General features: G+C 41.2%; 1 protein-coding gene across 5 annotated transcripts in view; it reads right to left on the bottom strand.

Annotated features, from left to right (window-relative positions):
- WDFY4 (WDFY family member 4) overlaps positions 1-25,160 on the bottom strand; it is a 144,822-nt gene extending 119,662 nt beyond the window's left edge. The window contains exons 1-12 of one of the 5 annotated variants that reach the window (XM_055793255.1): positions 25,016-25,135; positions 23,948-24,052; positions 19,507-19,779; positions 18,191-18,305; positions 17,493-17,596; positions 15,880-16,026; positions 15,321-15,510; positions 14,017-14,206; positions 5,152-5,324; positions 4,348-4,800; positions 2,631-2,735; positions 1,570-1,760 (exon numbers count right to left, since the gene is read on the bottom strand). In XM_055793255.1, coding sequence (XP_055649230.1) covers positions 1,570-1,760; positions 2,631-2,735; positions 4,348-4,800; positions 5,152-5,324; positions 14,017-14,206; positions 15,321-15,510; positions 15,880-16,026; positions 17,493-17,596; positions 18,191-18,305; positions 19,507-19,767 — 1,929 coding nt within the window. In that variant the 5' untranslated portion in view covers positions 19,768-19,779; positions 23,948-24,052; positions 25,016-25,135. Of the gene's footprint in view, positions 1-1,569; positions 1,761-2,630; positions 2,736-3,501; positions 3,601-4,347; positions 4,801-5,151; positions 5,325-14,016; positions 14,207-15,320; positions 15,511-15,879; positions 16,027-17,492; positions 17,597-18,190; positions 18,306-19,506; positions 19,780-23,947; positions 24,053-25,015 lie in introns of those variants that run through there. The other 4 variants (XM_055793251.1, XM_013300522.3, XM_055793252.1 and 1 more) reach the window with 4 other exon arrangements.
- Positions 25,161-26,046: the final 886 nt, after the last annotated feature.

The raw sequence follows: 26,046 nt of genomic DNA, 5'->3' as shown, positions 1-26,046 counted from the left end.
CTGCAAGCCAACGTTGGAAAGCACTGTTTTTACATATAAAGTTTTCCAATAGACATCCAATGAAAGAGCTTCACTTCACAGCCTGCTGAAGAAGAATGGTTTCTTAACATATATGTCTCCCTGTAACAGGATCCAGGACTATGAGAAAGGGTTGGCAGAACTGGAGGGGGAGGGGGAAGGGGAACTCTATTACTGTCATTCAATTTTGTATGATAATGTATCAAACCAGGCAGAGACTTCTGAACAGGGATCAAATTTAATAACTCAGAGCTGAAGTTATCAGGACGGCTTTAACACATTTCAAAGAAGGTCAACAGTAACTACATTTCCTTCAGTTCTAACTCAGTTAGAATTTAATCGCCTGTGACTTAGTATTCCTCTGTCTTGAATCTATAAAACTGATGTCTGCTGAAAACCCCCTAATTCAGTTATCATTAACAGAATTTATTTCACATTCCATTATTTGTTATTCCTCATAATTGTCCGTGTGCCACACTGGAATATGGCAGTGTTAATTGCATTTGGGCGCAGGCTTTAACAGATAAATATATATTAGCAAATCAATCTGAATTTGTGTGTAACACAATCACAGTCCCAATGGATGTAGATAATAAATTCATTTGCCTACATTATGCTTTAATACAGTTACATCTGTCAAAATTAGACACCAAAGCTGCATTTATTTTCATATTAGTTTGGACACTATATTCAACTTTTCCTGCAAACATTGTTAAAGTTTACTGTTTCAAATCAAACTATAAACTTTTTCAAGTTTTTGTTTTTTTAAAGTAGCATGGTTTTTTTAATCACAGAATCAGGTGCTATATTGTGCTGAAAGCTCAATTCAGTTCACGCTTTGTCGAGAATGTAGAATGAAACTTTAAATCAGTGCTTACAACACTGCTGCTTTTCAGTTTGATGCCTATGATCTAAACCAAAATAAAACACATTGCTTCCACTGCTTCATTACTTATGGATCAAGCCCTCTATAAACACAACAGAGGCTATGAATAACGCTGATTTCTTCCTCCAAACATTCACAAGACTACTCCTTTTCGTTATTTCACATCTCTTTTTCTATTACATTGGTGCATATGAGAGATGACAAAATTAAGGACAGCAAAGTTTCAGCCTCAAACTCACCAGAATCAAGCTGTTCATCTCATACCTACCCTCCCTCTTCCAGTCTTCCTCCTTTACCTCTTCTCACATCCTCCCTCCACATCTCTTCCACTGTTATTCATGTTTGTTTCCCCTTTCTCTGTCATATTACATGTGAACTGCTCATACAACTGTGCCCTTTGCCACTTCCATTTCTCTGTCCCTCATTACTATTTAAGTCTTCAAAATACTTCACAATCTGATACTGAGTGAAGGTGTTCACCACACATACATACACTACTAAAAATCAAAGCGCCCAATTTACCAGAATCAAAAATTGGCCCATGGCTTTTTCTGTCTGCACTTCTTCGAAAAAATTCAGTGCTAGGGGTGAGATTAAGAGCCATTTGCCAAAAGCCAAGCAGTTTTCTTGAAAACAACAACCAAGAGAGAAGCCACATAAATTACCTTCAGCAAGTCCAGTTTCAGATGTAGTTCCCCTTGAGTAGAAGAACAGAGGGCCCCTATAATAATGCTCATATATTCTTCATAGTTGATGACTGATAGCTGCTCCAAGATGCTGAGAGTAGCACTTCTGTAGCACTCATCATCCAAAAATATCTTGATATATGGCACCATTCCATAGTCCTTCAGAACAACTGGGGACAAATACAGTACCATATAACAAATGTTATATAACAGTTGTAGTACCTGCAGATAGATTTTCGGTTTTGGTGTAATATTTTGAGTAATAGTACAGCAGGAGAAGCAAGAAGAAGAGCTGGTTAAGCTAAAGATGACACAAACTGAATGGCATAGGAACAACTAGAACTAAAATGATTGGATGACCATGGTTTCTAATCATCATAGGCGACAGTTTCCCAATACAGTAATGAATTAAAAGGAAAAGATGCCTTATGAGTATCCAGGTTAAACATCTCCTTAGTTTATGAAGGGGACTGCTTAATAGTTTGTGACAATAATTTGCACCATATAAGATGCTGCAAACATGATGATTCCAGGATTCATGAGCAAATTAAGTGAGTGGATTCCACTATTCAGAAGAGTTCACTTCTGTATTACCATGTTTCACTATATTCCCTACACATACACCTCTTAGGTATGCAATACTAAATGTATGAGCGTTACTCAGCATGTGTCTGATCCTATCAAGATTTCAAATAATAGATATCACAGAAAAAAATCTGGATGAACAAACATTACCCAAAACTTGTGGACAGAGTCTTGTTTTCAAGGTAAGATTGTTTTTTTCTATGTAAACATTTCAATAGCATCCACACAGATGAGGGAAGCAGGATGGGTACTGGGATAAAGCTCATTATGCAGGATGAGAACAACTTTGCCACATTTCTTCCTGGTGTATCTGTTATCCCTACATTTCTAAATTTTCTCCTTCACTTCTCACTGAAGCACAAAAGTGGGAAAATTTGTTGGTGCTCCTTAAGAGGCATAGTGGTCACTAACTACCAAATACCATAAAGGTAAGGCAATTATATGTAATTTCTTACCAGTGTTCCTCACAGACCTCACTGTAAGGGCAGCCACCATCTTCAACATCACAGCATTTAATTCCTTCTCAGTGCCTTCTTCCACACCAGGCAGATGCATTCCAGCTGTCAGTTTATTAGAAGTTGTAATATAATTTATACAAGACATAGGTAACTGTAGCTAAAATATGTTAAACCAAAAAGCAAAACCAGTTCCCCAGCAGATTCCAGTTTTCTCTTAAATATGGCTTACAGGCTACTTGAACCCTAAAATGAGCAAAAAATTCAGACAGGGCATTGTCTTGTCATCAGGGTCTAGTCTGGGATTGGGAAAAACAGGTCTGATTCTATGCCCTGCGGCCCAGATCTTCTGCATAACCACAGGCAATATTGGCAACTGTAGTGTCTCCGCTTCTCAACTGATGTGGAGTTAGTTACCTGTTTAGTGATCCTTAGTAGAAACACACACAATTAAAAAGAAAATTATGGATTATGAGCTGTGAAGTGATGAGATTTTAAGCAACAGAAGTACTCAAATGTCTAAACTAAAAGTGAAGAGCAGAAACCCCTTGCATATTCAAAGGCAAACATTTCCAAGAGTAGACAGTGTAAGGTAGGTTATTTTTAGATCTAAAAGCCTTGAAGTTTGCAGGCTAAATTTCTGGAAACCAAAAGAGGGAAGTAATGATCACTTCACACAGTGCCTTTGCTCCAGTCCCTCTTCATCTGTGTGTCTAAATTTACAAATTACATAGCTATTCAATTACTCATTCTATAAAATCTAAATCACAGAGTGAAATGGATGCAAAGACAAAAGAAAGCACCTACACACCAGCTTCTAACCAGAAGGTACGTTTTCAAGAACCTTGGTATGTATCTTGACAAACCTTACCTAAGTACTCTTGTACAAAACTCTAGTTCTCCAATATAAAAAATGCAAATCTAAGTATCCTTGCAGGTAATGGATATCTGCACTCTGGAACATTTTCTGCAATTCATGTCCCTTCTGCTGTTTGGAATAAATGTGTATAAATAATTTAATTGTGCTTGCTGCATCAGAAGTTATACCTAGTACTGTGAGTCCCTCCCTCCTTTACTAAATAACTATTGCACTGAAATTTAAAGACATTTCCTAATTCATACAGCACAGAAAATGTTACCATGCATCTTTCTTTAATAGCAGTTATAAACTTTTAAATATCTGAATCTATCCCCTAAGTCAGCTGTACTCCAGTTACTATACCAGGACCATCACCTTCCTGTTTTCATAATAGGAAATAAACTATATCAGATGACAATGAGTGGTAGTAATTGCACGTAATATATGGTCAAAATTCAAGAAACTGCTTTCCATTATTATTCCTCAGGATTAAGTCTTATTTTCAGAGGAACTAAGCACTGAGAAAAAAATCTTCCTCTGCTCTCAAGATGGCATCCTAGAGAACCCCAAATTAAGACCTGTTTAAAAACGTGGGCTGAATGGTACCCTCCAGAATAATTCATCATACACTGGTGAAGAATAGCCCAGAACTGTTTAGGCTAGCAAACAGAATAATCAACAGCTAAGATTTCAGAGATGACCCCCAACTTAGTATGTCATAAACTTAGGCCAGTTGGCTTGAAGACAAAACCTAGCTACTTAGTATATAAAATGTATAAATTAACTGTAGAAAGGGTTTCATTAATTCCCATTGATCTTCCTACTTCAACAGTCATTGTGAATGACACTAAGTTGTACCTGACTTCCTGAGGATCTTGGCTTGTCTCCTCAAAACAGCCAGCAGTAGGCCTAAGAGCCCAGAGTCGCGGAATATGTCACTGAATAACAGGTCCTTCTTGGTCATGCTGAGAAGGCACCGGAGAGCTGTCAAGGTGCAGAATGGCACTATGTTTTCCTTTATTAAATACTGAATCTTCTTCAAAATTTCATGGGGGACATAAGACAGGTCTAGCACTATGGACTCCACCAGTCTGAAGAACTGGACTTGGACTTGGTGTGGTTTGAAATGGATTATGTCAGTAAACTGGTTGATAGGTTGTAGTGTCCATTCCAGAAGAAAGAAGTTCACTGTATCCCAGGCCCATATGGTACTGATTGCTGCCAAGATTCTTCCACATAAGTGCTGGTCATTACTTTTCTGGAAAATGGACTGCAACACCTGAAAAGCTTGGAGGTTTTTCACTGTCATTCCTGTGGGATAAAACCAGGTAAGACCATTTTTACATCAGCGCTATTTGAGACTGCAAGCACAATAACTATAATGTTAAATCATGTCTGAAAGTGGAAATAGAAGTCACAGACATGAGGGATGTGATTGGGAGGCATGTTCTCAGCCTCGGATCAGACCCTACAGCTGACATGATCAGTTCAGTTTGAAATAGGTAAGAGTCAGACTCCTGCAGCATTAAGGTCACAGAGCAAAGATGCCATCTCATACTTCTTCCTCCATCTTAAAACACATAATGAACAGAGCTTCACTTTTCTATGACCTGCTACATAGCCACATATAAATACAAATATATATATATATACACACTGTACCAGAAGACCGTGTCTGTTCAAAATCAAAGTGCGGTAACTGTGGGTGTACAATATCGCCAGAAACTTTCAGTTCAGTTTTTCCACAGGTTGTAAGGCAGGTCAGCATGTCCAAGATCTCATCCAGATAGGGGTCTGCTTCATTTTGCTCCAATCCCTCACATCTAGGAACAAAACTTGGGAGAGTCACATGTTCATGCCTTAGTAAAACATTTTGGATATATCACCAGGTACTGAGCACACAGGAGCTACCCATTTTACTCCCCACTCCTCCCCAGTCTATTTTACTGTCGTTTTGCCTTATTTCTCTGACTTCTTTAACCATTTTGCAAACAGTAACTCCACACCATGGTAGCACATTCTGAATTAGAACAAAAATTTCAAACTTAAAAAGAATTTTGAGGAATCTTCTGAAGAAAGGGAAGATAAATGTTTGAATTTAGTCCAGATAAGTGTACTTTTTAAAATTATTCATTATATCCAAAAATGCCTGTTTTGGGGAGTAAAAACTTAAATTTTATGAGAAATCAAAACATTAAACCAGACACTTCACCTTAAAAGGCAGGCATATGGTTGACAAGGTAAGAAACTTGCTGACTGAGATAAGTAACAGAAAAATCTCAGCCCTTTGGAAGGGAAAAATATATTGCCTGAGTGTGGATAGCTGGCTAGCTGAAAAAGTTCACATAGACATAGTCCAGCTGGCTGGACAAAAATGCACATCGCACTCAGCTTATCTGAAGTAAAGCAAAAATACACTGTCCTTGGCTGGTTTTGTTACACAATAACAAGAAGATTGCGGTCAGTAAAGAATGTTGCAGGAGGGAACAGATAACTACAGAAGAGAAACTAGGGGTGGGCTTGGTATTTAGGCAACTAACCAATAATGAGCTTAACTTTTGTAATATGTATGAGCTAATTATAACAAGGCATAAAAGGTGACTGTAAGGGACAATAAACAAAGTCTCCTGATCATTCATATTGAGTGACTGTGTCTTCCCTCCGTCGTGACAAATGGCACCCCAAACAGAGACCCTAGAGAGGGATGAACCTGCGAGCCACGAGTCGACGGAGATCGGGTACCGGTCCTGAAAGCAGTGCAGGAGGCGAAAGGGAACAGTCCCCGCGCCTGGGAGCACCTACAGAGGGTCCCGCCGGCCACGCGTCGCCGAAGTCTCACAAAGGCTGCAACAGCGCTGATGACGGTATGGAGAGACAAGCGACATACGATTTGCTCAAATGCTTTTTAGAAAAGCGGAGCGTTCAGGGCATAGATTGTAAAAGGGAATTACCTGGGTTATTAGCGTATGGGGTAGCGAAGGGTCATTTTGGGAATCCAGATACGGTTTTCGAGCATGCAGAGTGGCGTAATTATGGGGACACACTGTTTGCCGAAGTAATAGCCGACAATAAAACTGCCAAAAAACTGATGAAACCGTGGCAAGCTGTCGCCAATGCCCTTTTGCAACATCGAGCTGAACAGAGAGCGGCTGCTGCTGCCTCTGAACGACTGGGAGTTGCAAGCGGGACTGCAATAGCCACACAGCAGGGGGAATCGGCTCCCCCCCCCGATTGCCCGTTGCCTCCCTCGGTGCGTACGCTGACGGTTCAACAGGGGAGGTGGGAACAGTCGCCCTTCCCGTCGCCGCCCTCTTCGAAACCCTCAGCCCATCCGTCGGGGAATGATGAGATAAACGAGGAAATAGAGCGTAAAAACCCAGTAGAGAGTAGGGAATGTACGAATCCTTTTGTGGAAAGTTTTCAGGTTGCCCAAAATAGGCAAAAGGTCTGGAAGCAGACAGCAGAAAGTGCTATGCTTGAGGGTGAACGTGATTTTGCCGCAGGAATCGTGCATGAGGCTTTCCCAGTCACGTATTCACAGCCACATGCGCAGGGGAATATCACGGTTTCTATCACTAACTTAGATTGGAAATTATTAACTCAGCTAAGGGCTACGGTGAGTGAGTCAGGTTTGAAAGGGGAACCCACCAGGCAAATGTTAGATTATATTTGGGGAACTAATATCTTACTCCCGAGTGACATACGCAGTATAATGAAGTTAATCTTGAGCCAACATCAGCAGCTTCTGTTTAATGCTCATTGGCAGGCTGCTTTTCAGGAATCGACAGCAGTGGTTAGACAGCCAGGGGACCCACTGCATGGGGTTACTCTACAGGAGCTGATGGGTTTAGGACCCTATTTTCGAACTGAAGCTCAGGCACTGATGGGACCGGATAAGGCGAAGGAGGCGATGAGGCTAGCTAGACTAGCGCTTGACCGTATAAAGGAACCTGGAGGAATCCCTTTGTATATGGGAATCAAGCAGGGAAGGGAGGAGCCATTTGGGTTATTTATCGATCGGGTAGCAAACGCCATACAGGCGGCTGGGGTGCAAGACTATCTCAAAGGCTCTATTTTAAAGCAGTGTGCCATACAGAATTGTAACCCAGCCACACGTAACAACCTAGCTACGCTACCAGGGACATGGACCATAGAAGAAGCTTTAGAAAGAATGGCACAAGTGCCAGTCGGGCCCCAGGCTATGTTAGTCGAGGCAATAAAAGAACTAGGGAGTGCTTTAAAAGAGCAGGCGCAGGCTACCCAAAGTCAGGTCTTGGCAGCCCTTGCTCCTTTGCAAGCCTCTGCTGGGCGATCAAATGCCCGCGGCCCATCTCATCTACGGTGCTTCCGTTGCGGTGTCACCGGACACATGAGACGGGACTGCAATGCCAACTCTGTATGGTGTCGAAACTGCCGCTCAGACACTCACAACGAAGCTGCTTGTCGTCGATCGGGAAACAGGCGACCCAGCGGGAAGAGCCGCCCCGCGCCGACACAAAAAGCGGCTGCTTACCCAGCAGCACAAAATCCTTTCCTCTCCAACCCACAACCAGCAGAAGCCTCGGCTTGGACCTGGCAACAACAGTAGATTGTACCCTATTGGACTCAAAGCCTACAAAACTTGCTACTGGCATACAAGGACCAATTTGTATAAGCGGACAAGCTGTTGGAGCATTACTCATAGGGCGTTCATCAGCCACCATGTTGGGACTCAATGTTTTGGTGGGACTGATTGATAAAGATTTTCACGGAGAAACTCATATTATGGCTCAGACACTGTTTCCCCCCACTCTTTATACCTAAAGGGACCAAGATAGCCCAGTTGATTCCACTACCGCATCTTGCAGGCACCCTCCAACCATTGCAAGAACAACCTCGAGGACAAGGTAACTTTGGGTCTACGGGACAAATGGCTTTATTGACTATTGGCTTGGGTCAATGACCACGGCGATCGGTCACAGTGCAGTATGGAGACCAGACACTCTCGATTACTGCGCTGTTGGATACTGGCGCTGATGTCTCTATAATCAGTGCACACAAATGGCCGGCGCATTGGCCAACCCATACGACCAATGCTACAGTTGCAGGAGTAGGAGGAATGACCCTCGCTCGCAAATCCCCCCTACTACGATGGACTATAGCTGACAAAGTCATAAACTGTTGTGTCTCGATTATTCCACTGCCTGAGGGGGTGCATGCTTTGATAGGCTGCGATATCTTGGCCCAAATGGGGATGGTCCTCACTTCAGACCTCCCTTTCTAGGAGCGGCCATTGCTTGGACTTTCCCGATCCCACTCCGATGGAAGACAGAGGAACCAGTGTGGATAGAGCAGTGGCCGCTAAAAAGGGAAAGCCTAGAACAGGCGCATGAACTGGTTAAAGAGCAGTATCAACAAGGTCATTTGCATCTGTCAACGAGCCCCTGGAATGCCCCCATCTTTGTTATCAAGAAAAAGTCTGGAAAATATCGATTGCTTCATGATCTGCGAGCGGTAAACAAACAGATGTATGATATGGGGGCCTTACAACCTGGCTTACCCAACCCAGCTATGATACCGGAAGGGTGGCATTTACTCATTGTAGATTTGAAAGACTGCTTTTTCACAATTGCTTTACATGAAGATGATAAGCACAGATTTGCCTTTACCTTACCCGTGATCAACCGGGAGGGACTGGATCAACGCTTTGAATGGACGGTCCTCTCACAAGGAATGAGAAATTCGCCCACCTTGTGTCAACTCTATGTTGATGCCACACTGCAACCTTTGCGACAATGCTGGGCTAAGACTTTAATCTACCATTATATGGATGACATCTTGTTAGCACAGCCGACACCCTTCTCTTTACAACAAAAACAGGTTTTAACAGAACAACTCAAGCACAGAGGCTTGGTAGTAGCACCCAAAAAGGTGCAAGAATCAAGCCCCTGGAAGTATCTGGGGTGGTGCATTACTGATACAAAAATTCAGCCTCAAAAGTTGTCACTCCATCTGGATATCCAAACCCTTCACGACGCCCAACGACTGCTCGGTGATCTGCAATGGCTCCGACCTGTAGTGGGCATCCCCAATAAACTATTAAATCAACTACGCCCCCTGTTGAGAGGGACAGATCCCTCAACCCCAGTACAGCTTACTGAACAGCAAGAACAAACGTTACAACAAATAGCATCAATGGTGACTACGTGCTCCACGCATCGGCGTGTTGTAGGGTTACCCATCGATTTGACTATCTTATGTGGCACTCGGTACCTCATGGGTGCTCTAACACAGCGAAAAATAAAAACGGGGGAGAAAGGGGAGTACACCACCATCGTATTGGAATGGATAGCTCCCCCACTGCAACCACGACACACAATACAAGAAAAACTTTCTACGCTGACGGAGCTGATCAAGAAAGGTCACTGTCGTATCTTACAGGTGGATGGCACTCCTCCTGGCACGATATGGGTGCCGATGAGACAGATCTACTGGGAGTGGTACTTGCAGAACTCCGAGGGACTACAGGCTGCATTACTCCACGATGGAGCAGCGATAATAGTTAAACCACTCCCATTGCCCATCCTGTCGTGGATGGAGAACATGGGCTGGATTGTTAAGCCGAAGCGATCCAGCCAGCCTATCCCGCATGCTCTTATGGCCTTTACTGATGTGGGTCGACACTCTAGGACCACTGCCATAAGGTGGAAAGATGAGCAAGGGTGGCAACACCAAATTCTACAAGTGCAGCCAAAGGATTCCCTACAGACGCTAGAACTCTTCGCAGTGGTCTGGACATTTATTAGATGGAGAGATGTCCCACTGAACGTAGTCACAGATTCTCTCTATGTTGCTGGCATAGTCAGCCGGATTGAAGATGCAAGCGCGCGTGATTTAAAGAATCAACGCTTGACAGAACTACTTGTGAGCTTGCAGCTTGCAATCACACAGAGATCGGAATCGCATGCAGTGATCCATATCCAAAGCCATCAGTGGGAAGAAGGCCTCGGAGAGGGCAATGCTTGAGCTGATCATCTCATCGCAGTCGCTACTGAACCCCCATTAGCACCACATTGTCAAGCCCGAGAAGCCCATTCGATCTTCCATCAAAATGCAAAGGGGCTGGCACGAACCTACAAACTATGGAGGAGGCTCGGGCCATTGTGAAGGCTTGTCCTATATGTAGTCACCATAACTCAGGCTTAGGGCTCGGTTGAGGGGTCAACCCGCGAGGACTAAGGTCTAATGATGTTTGGCAGACGGATGTTACTCATGTTCCTGCATTTGGTCGATTGAAATATGTGCATGTTGCTATAGACACCTATAGCCATATGTTATGGGCCACACCACAGCCCGGGGAAAAGGTCCGGGACGTGCGCTGGCATTTAACTAGTTGCTTTGCTTTTTTAGGGGTGCCTATTATTATTAAAACTGATAACGGACCTGCATATGGTAGCGGATCACTTAAACGCTTTATGCAAATGTGGAATATTAAACATGTTACTGCAATCCTTCATTCTCCAACTGGACAAGCAATCATAGAGCGGGCTAACGGGACGCTAAAACATTATATAGAAAAGTTCAAAGAGATTCAGGATGTAAGAGAAAGGGTAGAAAAGGCTCTTTTTGTGCTTAATCATTTGTGTGTATTTGGAGACAGTAATGAGCCGCCTATAATAAGGTGCCACGCTGGCTCAGAACCTCCCAGGCCACCACACATGAAAGTACTGTATAAGGATGCAAAAACAGGACAATGGGTACGTCCTGTGGAGGTGATTTATGTGGGGTGTGGTTATGTCTGTATTTCTACCGATTCAGGTACTATTTGGGTTCCCAGCTGTTGGATAAAAACCTGCTGTAGAGCACACTGGAGGAGCTCGACGCGAGAACGCTGCTTCACCTGCACCGTGCGATAGACCCTGTTCTAGAACCTATTCAACATCTGTTCCGATCCCACATACAGGGGATCACACGTGAAAAACTCGAACTTTTGACAACAAAGATACAATCTCATAACCCAAGGCCAGTTGGTCACTCCAGCTGCCTTAAATGTGGTAACTGTAACTGTGGGGCATGGGTATTGTTATGGTGAACAGGGTGTTACCGTGAACTTTGGATTTATCAAACATAACTGCGAGGGTTGTAATGTGGGAATTGTGAATTTGTTTAGCAAAAGCAAACGCTTATTAGAGCTTCACGCGATTAGGAAGAAAGTGACCAAAATCCTTGTTCAGCAACAATCCTGAATCATCAATAAGAGGTGTAATTGCTGGCCCACGGGCATGGATGTGAAGACTTTGATGGGATGTGTTGCATGGATCTAGAGGATCATTCAAAATCTATACATAAGGAGATACAAGACCTTATCAGCCACACCCCGCGTGTACAGAAAGATATCGGGGGTTTTTTTGGCTTAGACACTTTGGGAAATTGGTTGGGACTAGGAGGCTGGCTTAAAGGCATTTTGCAAATGGGATTATTATTTTTGGTCATTATTGTAATAGTTTTAGTAGTGCTTAGCTGTGTATTTTCCTGTGTTAAAACGCTGTTACTGAAAATGGTCAACCAAGCCTATGTCGCCCAAAATAAAAACGGGGGAATTGTGGATAGCTGGCTAGCTGAAAAAGTTCACATATAGTCCAGCTGGCTGGACAAAAAATGCACATCACACTCAGCTTATCTGAAGTAAAGCAAAAATACACTGTCTTTGGCTGGTTTTGTTACACAATAACAAGAAGATTGCGGTCGGTAAAGAATGTTGCAGGAGGGAACAGATAACTACAGAAGAGAAACTAGGGGTGGGCTTGGTATTTAGGCAACTAACCAATAATGAGCTTAACTTTTGTAATACGTATGAGCTAATTATAACAAGGCATAAAAGATGATTGTAAGACACAATAAACAAAGTCTGCTGATCACTCATAATGAGTGACTGGGTTTTCCCTCTGTTGCGACAGCCTGAGCTTTGTGAATCAGACATAAAGATGGCATCTCTCTCCTCCATAAGGAGATAGTTTGACCTGTAATCCCAGATTTGCCATAGTTTAGACTGAAGTGGGAGTCTGTCAAAAGGCAGAGCTACTTATCATGTCATCCTAGTCTATACTGCTTAGAGGGATCGATTCTTAAGGAAAACTGCAGCATCTGGGCATGGGTTGATGGCAGAGGAAAACAAAATTAATGTGCTCTGCTTTAATCTAAACAATAAAAAAAAAAAAAAAAAAAAGGGTGGAGGGTGGGGGAGCAGAGCAAATGCTAGTATCCATTTTGGTGGGAAAGACTGCAATCAAGCTTCTTTTTACCTGAAAAAGAAACTCCGAACATCAGAGAAAAGGAAATCTGGTCACACAGCACATTCAAGAAAGAAGCTCTCTGTCAACCCATTTCTGCCAGTATATGTTAAAAAGAAAGACAAATCTGAAGCCTTGAGCACCTGCATGCTATTTCTCTCTCCAGCCTGGTTACATCAGTTAAGAAGGATGGGAGCAGCCATAGCCCTTACTGATAAAGACTGGGCATTTCTGCCCTTATATAGTTAGAATTTCATCAGAAATATATATCTCAACACAGCTTATGACAGAAAGCTTGACAATCTACAGTAACTACAGAAAACACCGCTAGAAAGAGACATAACTTTTTCCAACTGTAGGTTAATAATTTTGTGCTATCCCATAATCATAAAAATCATACTCACGTATGGATATATTTTGGTTCATGATTCAAATTACAATCCTCTATATCTAAATTACAGAATACCCACCCTCAGTCTAAGGTACTGATCAAAGTTCTCCACCAAAGTGTTGGAGAAGTACAAGAAAAGGCAAAGCCAGAATGGAAACAAGAATAGATTGAGAAGATCTGGAAATGCTTTCTTCATACGATATTAAAGAAAATTATTAAGAAAAGATATTAAAGAAAACCAAAACAGAATTCCTAAAGTCCTTCTGGGGAAGTGTAATATACTGTTTTGACATAGCAAAACTCAGAGTCTGGTTAGACAATGCAAGGAGACAAGGAGGGTAAAGGATTCTACTTTGTACTTTTGATTAGGATAACTAGTGGGGATTTGTCTTGATATGTTTATATTCACCTCAGTTCTGAGGAACATAACCATTTCAGATATAAGTTTGAGTGGGGTTTTTTGTTTGGTTGGGTTTTTTGTACAGCAAGGAGATCAGCTTTCCGTCTCTAGTGCTGACTGCACTCCTGGATCAAGAGTTCACCTTAACCAAGACAAATGTATCTGACCTATAACCCCTCTTACATTAATTGACAAAGAACCTTCATCTTGTGATTGGTAAGTCCCTATCCCAACTGTAGACTAACTTCTCCTACCATTAATTTCCATTATGGTTTCACTAAAAGAAGTTATGTACTACTTCCCTTCCTAAAACAGTAATGAAAAAAATCAATATTAAGGTCTTTATTGTTGGCTTTGCATCCACATAGGATTACCTACATGATTCATATTTTAGAATAAACAACCATGCATTCTGAAAATGAAGTTTTACCACCCTCTAGAAGCCCACTTAAAACCTCTTTACTTACCCAAGTAAAATTTTTAGCAGGAGTTGGTATCCATCATTATTCTCGAACTCTGTTAACAAAGCTGATGATATGGGATAGGAATCTTTCACAAAGCACAAGATAATACTAGCAGCTTCACACACATCACAGGCAGGTAGGTTGTCAGCCAGTTTAAAGAGATTCTGAATAGCTATTTTAATGCAGTCCACAGCTATGTGGGAAAAAAAAAATGCAGGTATTTAAGAACTGACAAGTTCAAAGTTACCAATAAAAAAGAAACCAGCACATTTGAAAATGTATTTCCCAGTAAAACAGGACTCTATTCAAAATTTTTCTAGGTTAAAAAAAACAACATCAAGAGGATATACGAATGTCACACCTGTTTTAGAGGCCACATGAAGAACATTTCTGATTTTAAAGTATGCATGCATGCATTTCTTTGCTTAACTCTCAGCTGATTCAGTCTTAGGAGTACAAACTTCAACTCACCCACTCACCAAAATTTGTATACAGTAAATCCATCTGTCTGAATACAAGGTAAGCAGAGGCTGACATATTTTATTGTTTTGTACTAAGTCAATCACACATTCTATGTGAAGTTAACAGATGAATTCTGCCTCAATGAGGCTTGCTCCGAGCAATGAAGCTTAGTTTTCTTGTCTGATCTGATGGCCAGTCCTTCCAGGACAGCTTCAAAATGTCTAAACAGATCAGTAATCTTAGAACTATTATTCTTCAGTCTTTCAGTCTCACTCAGGAAGCCAAATTTTTTATTTTTAAAAATAAAAATACCTATATGCAGTTACTCCATGACAAGGAACACTGACAGTATAGTGTGGATTATAAATTTATTTTTTTTTTTCCTTCTAAGAAATATAGCCTCCTGGCCTTTGTACTTCTTAGTAACAAGAAGATTGCTTCCTTTAATAAAGCTTAGGAAGAAATGAGGATGTACCTCTGCCAATCATGATGTTGTCCCAAAAGGTACCACTACTCTGGCCCTCACGTTATATTTAGAGTGCACATGAATCTTAGGCTCGTACATTGAATCATACAAAAATCTTGTCCTTTCCTACATTAGTGTGGTAGGTGGGATTGGCTCTTGCCTGTAATTTTATTATTTTTGTGTGGAAAAAGCTCTTCATTTTCCAGTTGGCTATCAGTACTACATAAAGCTCCTGTCTAGAAAGCCAAGAGCCCGTGTATTGCAGTTGACTGACTACCAGATGATGTAAAGATAAAAATCTATCCCAGGTAGACTGTTTTTGAGACATCATTGTCAGTGGAGCTATACAGAAAGGAGAAACCAAATCACTAAACCAAACCTTGAAGGTACACAATGCTGTTTTTCGTCTGAGCCTTTGAAATTGTTCTCAGCACACGGCCTGTAGGTGCTTTCCATGAGTGGCTACACTGGTCCCAGAGTGAAGCAGTTGCTATTATTAATGACTGAAGCTTATCAGCTGCCAGAAGTTCCTCTACACCTTGTTCCTCTCTGTACATCTTAAGCATTATCTGAAAAGCAAAGAAACATCAACTACTATAAACACCTCTGCAGATATCTGGGAGATTAAGAAAAATTAATTAGGGGGGGGATTATAGTTTGATACTAATGCCAGAAGAAAGGATGCAGTGAAATTAAAAAGTTAAACTACCACTAGGATATTCTTAATGGACTTTTTGCCACTTAAAGTCATGTTGTTTTGTTTAACAAAAAAGATGTTTAAAAATAAATCTGATTGTTCTATATTGCTCCTGATACTTGTTCAATGGTTTTCAGTCCTTTTTTTTTTTTTTTTTTTGCAGTTTGAATCAATCATAGCTAAAAGCCTAAAGGAACATCTGAGTACTCAGAACAAATGAGCTCCCAGAGGTGCATCTCACCTGAACAACCATGTCCTGAGTTTGGGTGTCATCCTCGCTTATGTCTCCATAATCACTGATTTTCTTCAGAGGAAAAGTAAAGAAAAGGTACAGGCACTGCATCAAAGCAGCTGGAAGGCCAGATCCAATTATGTTCCACATAGTTCTCTAGGTAAGGAAAATAAAAATCAGCTCCTTCAGAAGATGACCACAGTTTCCTTGTGTTTCTACACACTGAGTGTAGTCATGGCAGATGAAAGAGCTACTTGAGCATTTTACTCTTACAAGTTCTCCAGGGCACACAAGCATGGCAATCATATAGAACGGCTGTACAAATCCACTTGGCAGAAGTAAACACACTGACCATGTGTTGCCATAGCTATTACCAGGACTTCCCACTCTAGCTGAACTACAGTTTTGATGGAGATACTGACCATGTCCTGTACAAGGAAACCTACAGCTGATAAAGCATACGGCTTGCAAATTAACTAGCAGCTAACATAGCAGTAAGTCCAGGGGCAGACAGTGCCCCCTTTATCATTAGTTCACGGGATACTGTGCAGCTACAAAAGTCTAGTATGTTAAAATCATTAATTCTTTATTTGCTCCTTGACCCAGCCAGCAGCAATTTAGCTATAACACCTTTCCTTTTGTAACATACTGCACAACTGCACACACCTTTCTAATTATAGGTTTTATAAATGCAAGAAATTCCGCAACGTTTCTCAGCACTTAGGTTCTTCCCATCTTCACTATGGCTGTGCACAACTCACAGAGAAGTCCCAGTGTGCCTGCTTGGCACACAATAATCAAAACAAAAAATCAGCAGAAAATTTAACAGAAAGGTGAGGTTTGTGATATGAAGTTTGAGTGTGAGCCACAAAAAATAGCAACGTCTTAAATCTGTGAAAAAAAAAATAAAAATCAAACCTCATCAGGAACTTCATGCTGTTACTAACTATATATAATTTAATAGAAATCCTTATACACAGAACATGTCCACTAGAAGCTGACAGTAATATTTTATTTTCATGTATCTGGATAAAGATAAGAAACTGCTCAGCCCAAAGTCAGGGATAGATGTACCCACAATGTCCATCAGCAAGCTGTACTGCTGATGCCAGTCTGCATTCAAGATGGCTGTACAAGTACAGTTTGTGAAATGTTTTGAAATGCTTCAAAGTGAGAGGCTATCAGGATGGAAAATCCAACCATTACATTACCATATAGATCCTTATTACTCCTCTTTTTGATATGGAAGCTGGAGTGACAAAGAAAGGTTGAAGAGCAGTGATACACAAGGAGGGGAGGGAAGGAAGATTAATCAGAGGAACGCTACAAAAAATAGCTGCCTGATGATCAAAATAAAAAGGGTATGTGAAAGCAAAGAGCACACACTTCCCTTTTCATAGAAAAGCCTGAACTATAAACCTGGTTGTGTGTCCTCTACCTGACTGTATACCTTGGGCATGCTGAAGCACAAAGCATTGCGGATAACACACACATGAGACTTAGGTGTTCCACTGTTGAGGTGGCTACCCAGCTTCTCTGAAGTAAAAAGGAAAAAACCAAACCAACCAACCAACCAAAGAAATGACTACAAAGGAGTCTTGTGGGCAGTGGGTTTTTCTTACCAAGTCAGTCTGAGAGAGAAGATACACTGATTTCAGGAGCAAATGGCCATCTTCTGCTTCCCCTTTCTGTTGCAGCAATTGCTCCAAAGCCAGACGAGCTTGCTCTGTTACCATAAAAATATTAACCTTTAATTTATTTATGAAATATTAAAATACTGCATTGCTCCTTTCTTAAAAGATCTGACAAATTTAACAAAATTACAGTAGCATGAGTCCACTGAAGTGAAGAGAAGGACATAAAAGGATTTTGCTGCAGCACCAGGTTAAGATCAGTTCATGTAAACTACATGTTTCAAACTGACAAGCTTCACTAGGAATACCAGCTCAGTTCATGAAGTCTGCCAGCTGACCAGCGTGAAGAATGTACAACAGCCACCAGGAAAGCCATGTGTGGCTAGCAAGTATTTTTATCATTAAAGAAAGCTCCTCAGAACAGTGTGTAGCCTACTCTTTTAGTGCATAGCTGCAGTATTACACATTTCCAGCTACAAAAGTTCCAAATCCAAGGTCAGCAGGACATACAAGCCCAGTTCTTCAGTGCAGTCATCTAAAACCAGTGCTAGCTCACCACCTACTAAAAATCTGACTTGCTACACTTACTGTTTTCCTGTTCCCCTCCTTACTTCCCTCATGGTAAGCACAGAGGATATCTGAATGACAGCACATTCCCAGAATAAAAGGATCCAGTGGATCATTACCTGCAGGTTTGCCATTGAGGTTCCTCTTAATTTCTTTTGTCAGAAGCTTGGAAACCTCACTGGCTAACAGCTGAATGTTGGGGAATATGATTACTCCACCAGACTGCTCCCAGGCCTGAAATCCAAGTGTAACTGTTAAGTCTTTCTGATACAGCATGTCTTTGGTAGATTTAGAAGTACTAATAAATATAAAGAAACAAATATAAAGCTAGCATACCCCTGCAAAATTCTCTCCCCAGCCAGTGTAATCCATTTAAGCAGCATTTGCTAGACAGGCAGGAGCCTGACACTAGTTACAGAAGTCAACTCAGAGCTACTTTTTGAATCATGTAATACACCTACTAGAGAACAGTTACATTTTCTAATTTGAATACAATCAAAACAATGTAAATGTTTGTCATAGCCCCTGTGTCACTAATTGTTTGTTACTGTTTCCCTCTCAAATGGTTTTTAGCCTTGACTTTGTGGAAAAAATGTTCAGAAATAAAAAAAAAAATCCAGTAGACTAATACTATCGCACCCAACTGGCCTCCTACAATCAGGTACTATTACTTTTATATAGTCACTACACTCAAGGCTTCCCCCAACCAGTCCTTTGTTTGTTAGTACATTACAGAGTTATTATACATTAGAGTTGTAACACTAGTTACTCATCACAGAGCTCTTCCAGTTTCACCTGTTAATATGGCCATCTCAGAAATTGTTGGCTGATGGAAACTGTAAGGCATGGGGTAGGGCAGCCTGCTAACTAAAACGTTGTAGTTCTCAGCTGTGTCCCCCAACCACAGTATGACCTTCCCCTCCTCATGCCACAGTTTCCCTGTCTGTGATGCAATTCCTCTCAGGCACAAAACTTAGATATCAGCACTGTCATTAACCCAAAAATTTCCATCTTAAGACTGTACCCCTGCCTTTCCCCTCGCTGGCTGCATGCCACAGCCACATTTTCCCAGACTGAAACTGTGCTCAGCCCCCCAGTAAGCAATAAAACAGATGAGGCAGACATGAAGTGACCCCTTCACAGGATACTGACTGGGAAACAGGCCTGTCTCATCAACATACCCTTTGTCTCCAATAGTAGGATTTAGCCACTCCCCCCATGTACTTTTGTCATGCTAACATAGCAGATTAGTTAGATAAGAGGACAGGAAACTTTGCCCAGGCTCCAATGGAATAAAAGTAATTATCACCTGGACAAAGGGATCACCCTCCAGTTAACTCTGCCGGCAGTTAGGGTCACCACAGAATGGTTAGAGCAACATAAACTCAAATTTACATCCTTTGCATCTGCACCAAAGGCAACAAGGAGAACAAACCTTTAAGAAGAGGGGAAGAAATTCTAGCAGCCTTCTCTGTTTCTCCTCTGGGATGAGAAATGGAGCCACCTGCTCATACTCTACAAACTGTCTGCCTAGATTCTCCCACTGGAGGTTATGGCTCTGGGGTGGCTTGTCCTTGTCGTGTGCAGGCCGACCCAGCTCTTCTGCTTTGTCTCCATCATCAGGGCTTTGCTCTTGCTGTCTTGCTTTGCCAGATGAATCCTCCAGCTGCCATGCAAGTTCAGCTGCTTTGTCCATGCTGAAGTGAGACTCAAAGTTAAAGATACTGTGTTATTTACAGTTATCATAATCTCTTACCAGTCCCATGAAACTAGGCCCTGAAAGTTTTAACTATTGGAGTTGAGGAGTTTAGAAGTATGGAAATTCTGGCAGCCACTGACTCTTTTCCACTCTTTTACACCAATGGAAATCAGGCCTCTTCAGTTTCCATCAAAATCAGCAATATGCTTATTGGTGTCTAGGACATAGTCTGACTACTCAAAATATGACACAAATTATCATAGTGTGGGCAGGCAGCTGGGGATTTATCACAAAGATGAATGTAGATCATCACTTTACTCACCAAATACAGTCCTTTAAGAGCCTAGAAGAATATTTAACACATCATTACACCCCATCAAAGAAAAACACCAACGTACACCCATTTCTAGGAAATAGGTTCCTTGTCTACAGTGCTTCTTTGCCATTCTAGTTTGTCAATGAATACTCCAAAAAGCAAATTACCTCAAAAACTGAGTCATATCTGCACTACCAATACATACATTCCTTAAAATAAAATTTTAAGAAGACTTATGAGCCTGGTTTAGAAATTATAAGCCAACACTAATACTGTGTTTGGGATTCTATTTCTTCACCATCCATCATTTATGCGGCTTGATTACAGCTTGCACGCTGTCCACTCCAAGCCAGATGAACCAGTTTCACTTCCACACTCATGCAGTAGCTCCATACTGCAGAGATGAAGAGGGTGAAATTATCTTGTCGCTGTGCACCACACCACCTGCAGGAAACCGATGGTCCTAGCAGACACCTATGCTTGGATGTATATCATAGAATTGTTTAGGTTGGAAATTACCTTTAAGATTAAGTCCAACCATTAATCTAGAACTGCCAAGTCCATCACTAAACCATGTCTAAGCACTGCATCTACACATTTTTTAAACACCTCCAGGGATGGTGAATCCACCATCTCCCTGGGTAGCCAGTTCCAATGCTTGACAACCTTTTCAGTGAAGAAATTTTTCCTAATATCCAATCTAAATCTCCCCTGGCACAACTTGAGGCCATTTCCCCTTGCCCTGTCACTTGTTATCTGGCAGAAGAGACCTAATCTCCACCTCCCTACAACCTCCTTTCAGGCAGTCATAGGGAGTGATAAGGTGTGTCTGTCCGTTCTGTCCGTCCCCCCCCCCCCCAAGCATCTTTTACTCCAGACTAAACAGCCCCAGTTCCCTCAGCTGCTCCTCATCAGACCTGTGCCCCAGACCTTTCACCAGCTTCGTTGCCCTTCTCTGGACACGCTCCAGCACCTCATGTCTTCTTGAAGTGAGGGGCCCAAAACTGAACACAGTATTTGACGTGCAGCCTCACCAGTGCCCAGTACGGGGGAGCAATCACTTCACTAGCACTGCTGCCCACACTGTTTTGGGTGCAAACCAGGATGCTATTGGCCTTCTTGGCCACCTGGGCACACTGCTGGCTCAGATGTTCAGCCAGCCATCAACCAGCATGCCCAGGTCCTTTTCTGCCAGGCAGCTTTCCAGCCACTCTTTCACCCCACAGCAGAGGGTAACTGATTTTACCACAGCCCATACTCTGTCCTTTTACCAGGAAGTGGAGGGCTACAAAATTTTGATCAGTCTCCAAGGATGTCAGTCTGGAATTTCTGACCTCAACAACAATTTATGTTTCACTGCTGCTGTTTTCCTTAATTATTAGCACTAAGACAACACAGTCCTGTGACAAGAAGAAGTATGATGACTGTGCGCACAGAATAAACAGGAAGACTCTGTTCCTCATGACTACGTGGGAGTTCAGTTTGTCATATGTTATACTTAACCCTCATAGGGGATTTCAATTCACTTGACTCATTGTGAAGCTGTACAGTGTGTTGAGAAAGCCTGGGTACTCTTCTAGCATAGAATGAGCATAGTTTAAGAGTTACTTTTTCAATGAGCCTGCTCTCACATCCCAGGTGGCATCATTCTCTTCCTAATGGAAACCTCTCACCTTGAAAGCTACTCTGCTAAGACTAAATCAATGCTAAGTAACAAGTTAACTCACTCCCAGGGCCTACATTCACCTTGGTCATTTCTATAGAGAAGCTGAGGCACAAAGAGGTGAAATGAAGTCCTTATGCTGACTCAGAAGGTCAGTGACTGACCAGTCAATGGCACTGCTTGAACTGCACTGCACTGAATGGCACTGCAAATGCGTTTATCAGTTTTATCTCTTTCTATTTATAATTTATTTTGCAGACTTTTCTTACTGGTGGCACAGTTAAGGCAAATAGGGCTGGTCACTTAAAAAATTCTCACGATTGTATGGAATGAAAGAATTATTTCCCTCTCCACAGAAAGTATTAAAACCAGATATGCACACACAACTTCATTAATGAAGACCTAATTGTAACAGACTATGTAAAACATTTGAGTGTACATGGAAGTCTTTAATCTCCAGAAGTACATGAAAGCAAAATAGAGGTTATCATTTGCCTCCTTATTTACTCCAACTGTCTAGACTACAAAAGGCATATTACACTAAATATCAGTCCTCTAGTAACGGTCTGTTATCTCCACTTCCACTATCTGCTTTAAATATTCCTTCTCCTAATAGCCTATTCTTGCATCTACAATTTCATTTGGGCTTCTAAATACTTCACATTTTTTATTCCTCTTGGAGGATAATTATTCTTCTAGACCAATCGCAGTATCACAGCATCCAGCATTCAAGTATCTTTGGTATTAAGGATAGCTTAGATATTTTTAAAATGCCTTATATGTTGGCTCTCTTCTACATCCCACCATTTGTCCTGATCCTCAGTGTAAATTAATGGCTTATTTCAGCTTTGACAAGTTATAAATATTACAATGACACAAAAAGTAAAGTCTAAGTAATAAGTATTTTAAAAGATGTGAAAGTGAAAATATATCAAATAAACCTGATATTATCATTCAGAGAGTGGTGTTAGGCAACAGAGGAAGTGGAACTTATTAATGTGTTTTCCCTTTTGTTCTAAATGAAGCTTGTGTGAAATCACACTTGTGTGGCTACACCTTTTCAGACTGATAAGACAAAAGGGAAGAAAGGTCTGACCAAAGCTGGCAGGACAGGCAGAATGCTAGTACTAAAAGCTTACTGACTGAACAAACATGATTTTTTAAATGACATTTTAATTGCGTTTATCTGGGATCAACTCCCCTAGCAGTCCAAAGAAGGATCCCATACAACTATAAAATCCCAATTTGCACCAAGATCAAGAAATTTACTTACACATTTAAAATAATTTCTTGTCAGAGAAGGGTCTCATGGCAAGATGGCTGACAAAAACACAATCAAGTCTCATACAAAATTTCAGAGTTTAGTCCACTTTTTATGGTAAGTATCTGCAAAAAGTGTCAGATATTTGACTGTACATGGAAATATTTAATCTCCAAAAAGTACTTGAAAGCAAAATGAGGACTACTATCTGCCTCCTTATTTACTCCAACTGTTCAGACAACAAGAGGTATATTAGACTGAACATCAGACCCCTAGTACTAGGACTACCTGATTTAAATATTCCTTCTCCTAATAACCTTTTCTTGACTATTAAAACCAGGATTCTGGTGACTATCAGAAACACAAGGCTCACAGCATCCCAAAAATCCACTGTGATACCTTTTTACACCCCCTTCCCTTCCTTGGCAATACAGATAGCATTTAAAATGATTGACTGGCATGTTAAAACCAGGGATTCCACTATCTCACCAGGAAAGCTGTCTTATGCCATAACAGACCCAAGCAGTAGAAGGCATCAGTTGTTTCTTTTATGAACCATTTTATCTCACAGATTCTAGTTTTCACCCAATTCAATTACATTCCTTCTTGTGGTTCATGCCACTCTGTGCTCACACAAAATGACAGTACCTCAGAACAAACACTGTGCCAGTCACTGTCCATCTGCAACTCTTATCTCTGTCCCTCCTAATCTCCTCAGTTCTTCCTCCCTGAGCTCCCTCTTAAATTATCTACACTTATTGGTTCTGTGTCTAGTGATCATACTTGACCATATTGCATGAGGCAAACCTAAAACCACCACCAAAACAATCTACATTTTGATGTCACTCTATTTACCTTCTCCAAGTTATTAAAAAAATAAAAGAGTTAATAAAAATTCTCCAAGAATTAAAACAAGTTGCAAAACTCAATATCCTACCTATCCTTCCCAGGTCCATTTAACCATAAATTGTGTGGAAGGTATTCTCTCGTCCCAAGTTCTGGCACAGCGCTTTATACAATAGGAGCCTAATCTAGCTGGTGCCTTGAAATCAAAATAGATAACAAAATAAGAATAGCATAGGGGTATTAAAACATTTTTCAGTTTACAGAAGATTGAATACTGTTCAGAGAACAAGTCCTATTTCAGTAGGACATGGCCCCTACTTTTTCAGCAATATAAATATCATTTCAGCTTGTTTCAAGAAGGCGTGACACGATTACTACCAAAAGACTTGCAATCAGTTACACTAGGACTTCATTTGTCCAAGCATATTTTTACCTTTTGAGTACATCTAAGTTGCACAAGGCATTTCTGCAGTACAGTCTCACAAATCATTAATTCAGTTTAAAATACTTAACTGCATTTCTCTTCATTTTTGTTTGAAGACCATCTGCATGCAATCCAAAAACAGCTCTAAAACCGACTTCGGCTCTCCCACACAGGCACCTACTCTTTGTTTCTTCTGTTTCAAAAAGTAGCTTCTAAATATCTAATTAGCAACAGTTTCTTCTCTGGCTTGCATATACCCCTACCACAGTGAAAAGAGAAGCAGGGATATTTGATATACTTGCTTTTGAGATGTGGTGCTCCTGGAAATCAAATGCTCTCGATCTCAAGAGCAAACAGAATGCTTCTGGTTAGTCATGGACGATATAGTTGTAACAAACTCAGAGGAACAAGACCAGGCCAATTCTGATCATTTCAGAACAAGAGCTCATTAAATAAGGACATGAAGCTGAACCAAATCTAACAAGTCTCCACCAGCAGCTCCAACAGATATACCCCTTAAATCTGTGACCCTATTATCATCCCTTGATTAAAGGATACAAGCAAAACACTGATCCATTTTGCTCCTTGTACTTCATTTTAGGGTGTACTTTGACTGAAACCTTTGCTGTTTGAAAATAACCCTACCACAATAAACCCATTACAGATAATCCTGCAGATACCTTCAACAACTAACAGTTTGTACCTTTTGCTTTCACAGCAAATATCTTGACATACCTGGGATCCTAGGTTCAGCAGCTCCTGTTGCAGTCAATAACCACATCCAGAGACAAGAGTGTTACTGCTTCTATCCTACTAGGCATCTTGGTGTATGCAGCAGCTCCCCCACTGCTCTTTAAACTTTCCACTGTGAATCACCTGATTGGCTGCTGCACTTATTTCCTGAGGAAAGCAGAAGTGAAGAGCAAATGACCCACATGCTCAGGACCCGCCAGCTCCCAAAGCAACAACTGAGTTTATGCACAAACCTGACAGGCATTGCATGTTTCTCCCTAGCTCAAGAGTAACCAGGTATTTCCTCCTACACCATATGGGCAAAGAAGAGTGTGTGTGTGGTGTTTCATTTTGGTTTCAATTTTAAATTCTACAAATTTACAAAGTAAAATTACTGCATGAATACAATACCACAAAATTCATGCTCTCTGTGCAACCTGTGCCCAAAGGACAAGCAACAGCTAGAGTCCTTCCTCAAATGCAATAGCCTTAAAATAAATACATTTAAATACTGAGGTGAATGCTAAATAATAGCTCTACTAAAATGATCAAGGAAGCTACTCAGATCAAGAGGCAAACAAGCTCTATAAATTCGCTGACAACATAAGGGAGCCTAGATTAGATACTGGGTTGGAGCAAGACTACTTCTCAATTGCCTAGTTGCTCTTTGTTCTCCCTATTAACACATCTGAAAGGCTTTACAATTGTTTTTTGAGGGGAGGTAGAGTTTAAACATTTTTACACAGGAAACTCAAGTGTTTTGTAAACTGCTTCTCCCCAAGAATTTTATGGTGACCATTAGAATCAGTGGGATCACAGCCTTACAGTGATTGAAACCTGAAGGGATTTTACCCTAGGCAGTTAAAGTAATCTGTTTTCTGTTAACATCCACTTCACTCAGATGCCTGAAAAAGTATTCAGGAGGAATACTAACTTTCTCTTCCAGTTAAGCTATGGCAGTATCCAGACTGGAGAGTCCTGATGTTTCTCAAGGTAGAAGCAGTATGTCTTGAAGGGACCGATTTCACTATTCA

The sequence above is a fragment of the Falco peregrinus genome, chromosome 1 (genome assembly GCF_023634155.1).
Source record: "Falco peregrinus isolate bFalPer1 chromosome 1, bFalPer1.pri, whole genome shotgun sequence".
Classification (NCBI taxonomy): domain Eukaryota; kingdom Metazoa; phylum Chordata; class Aves; order Falconiformes; family Falconidae; genus Falco; species Falco peregrinus.
This window is presented reverse-complemented; position numbering and strand designations above follow the sequence as displayed.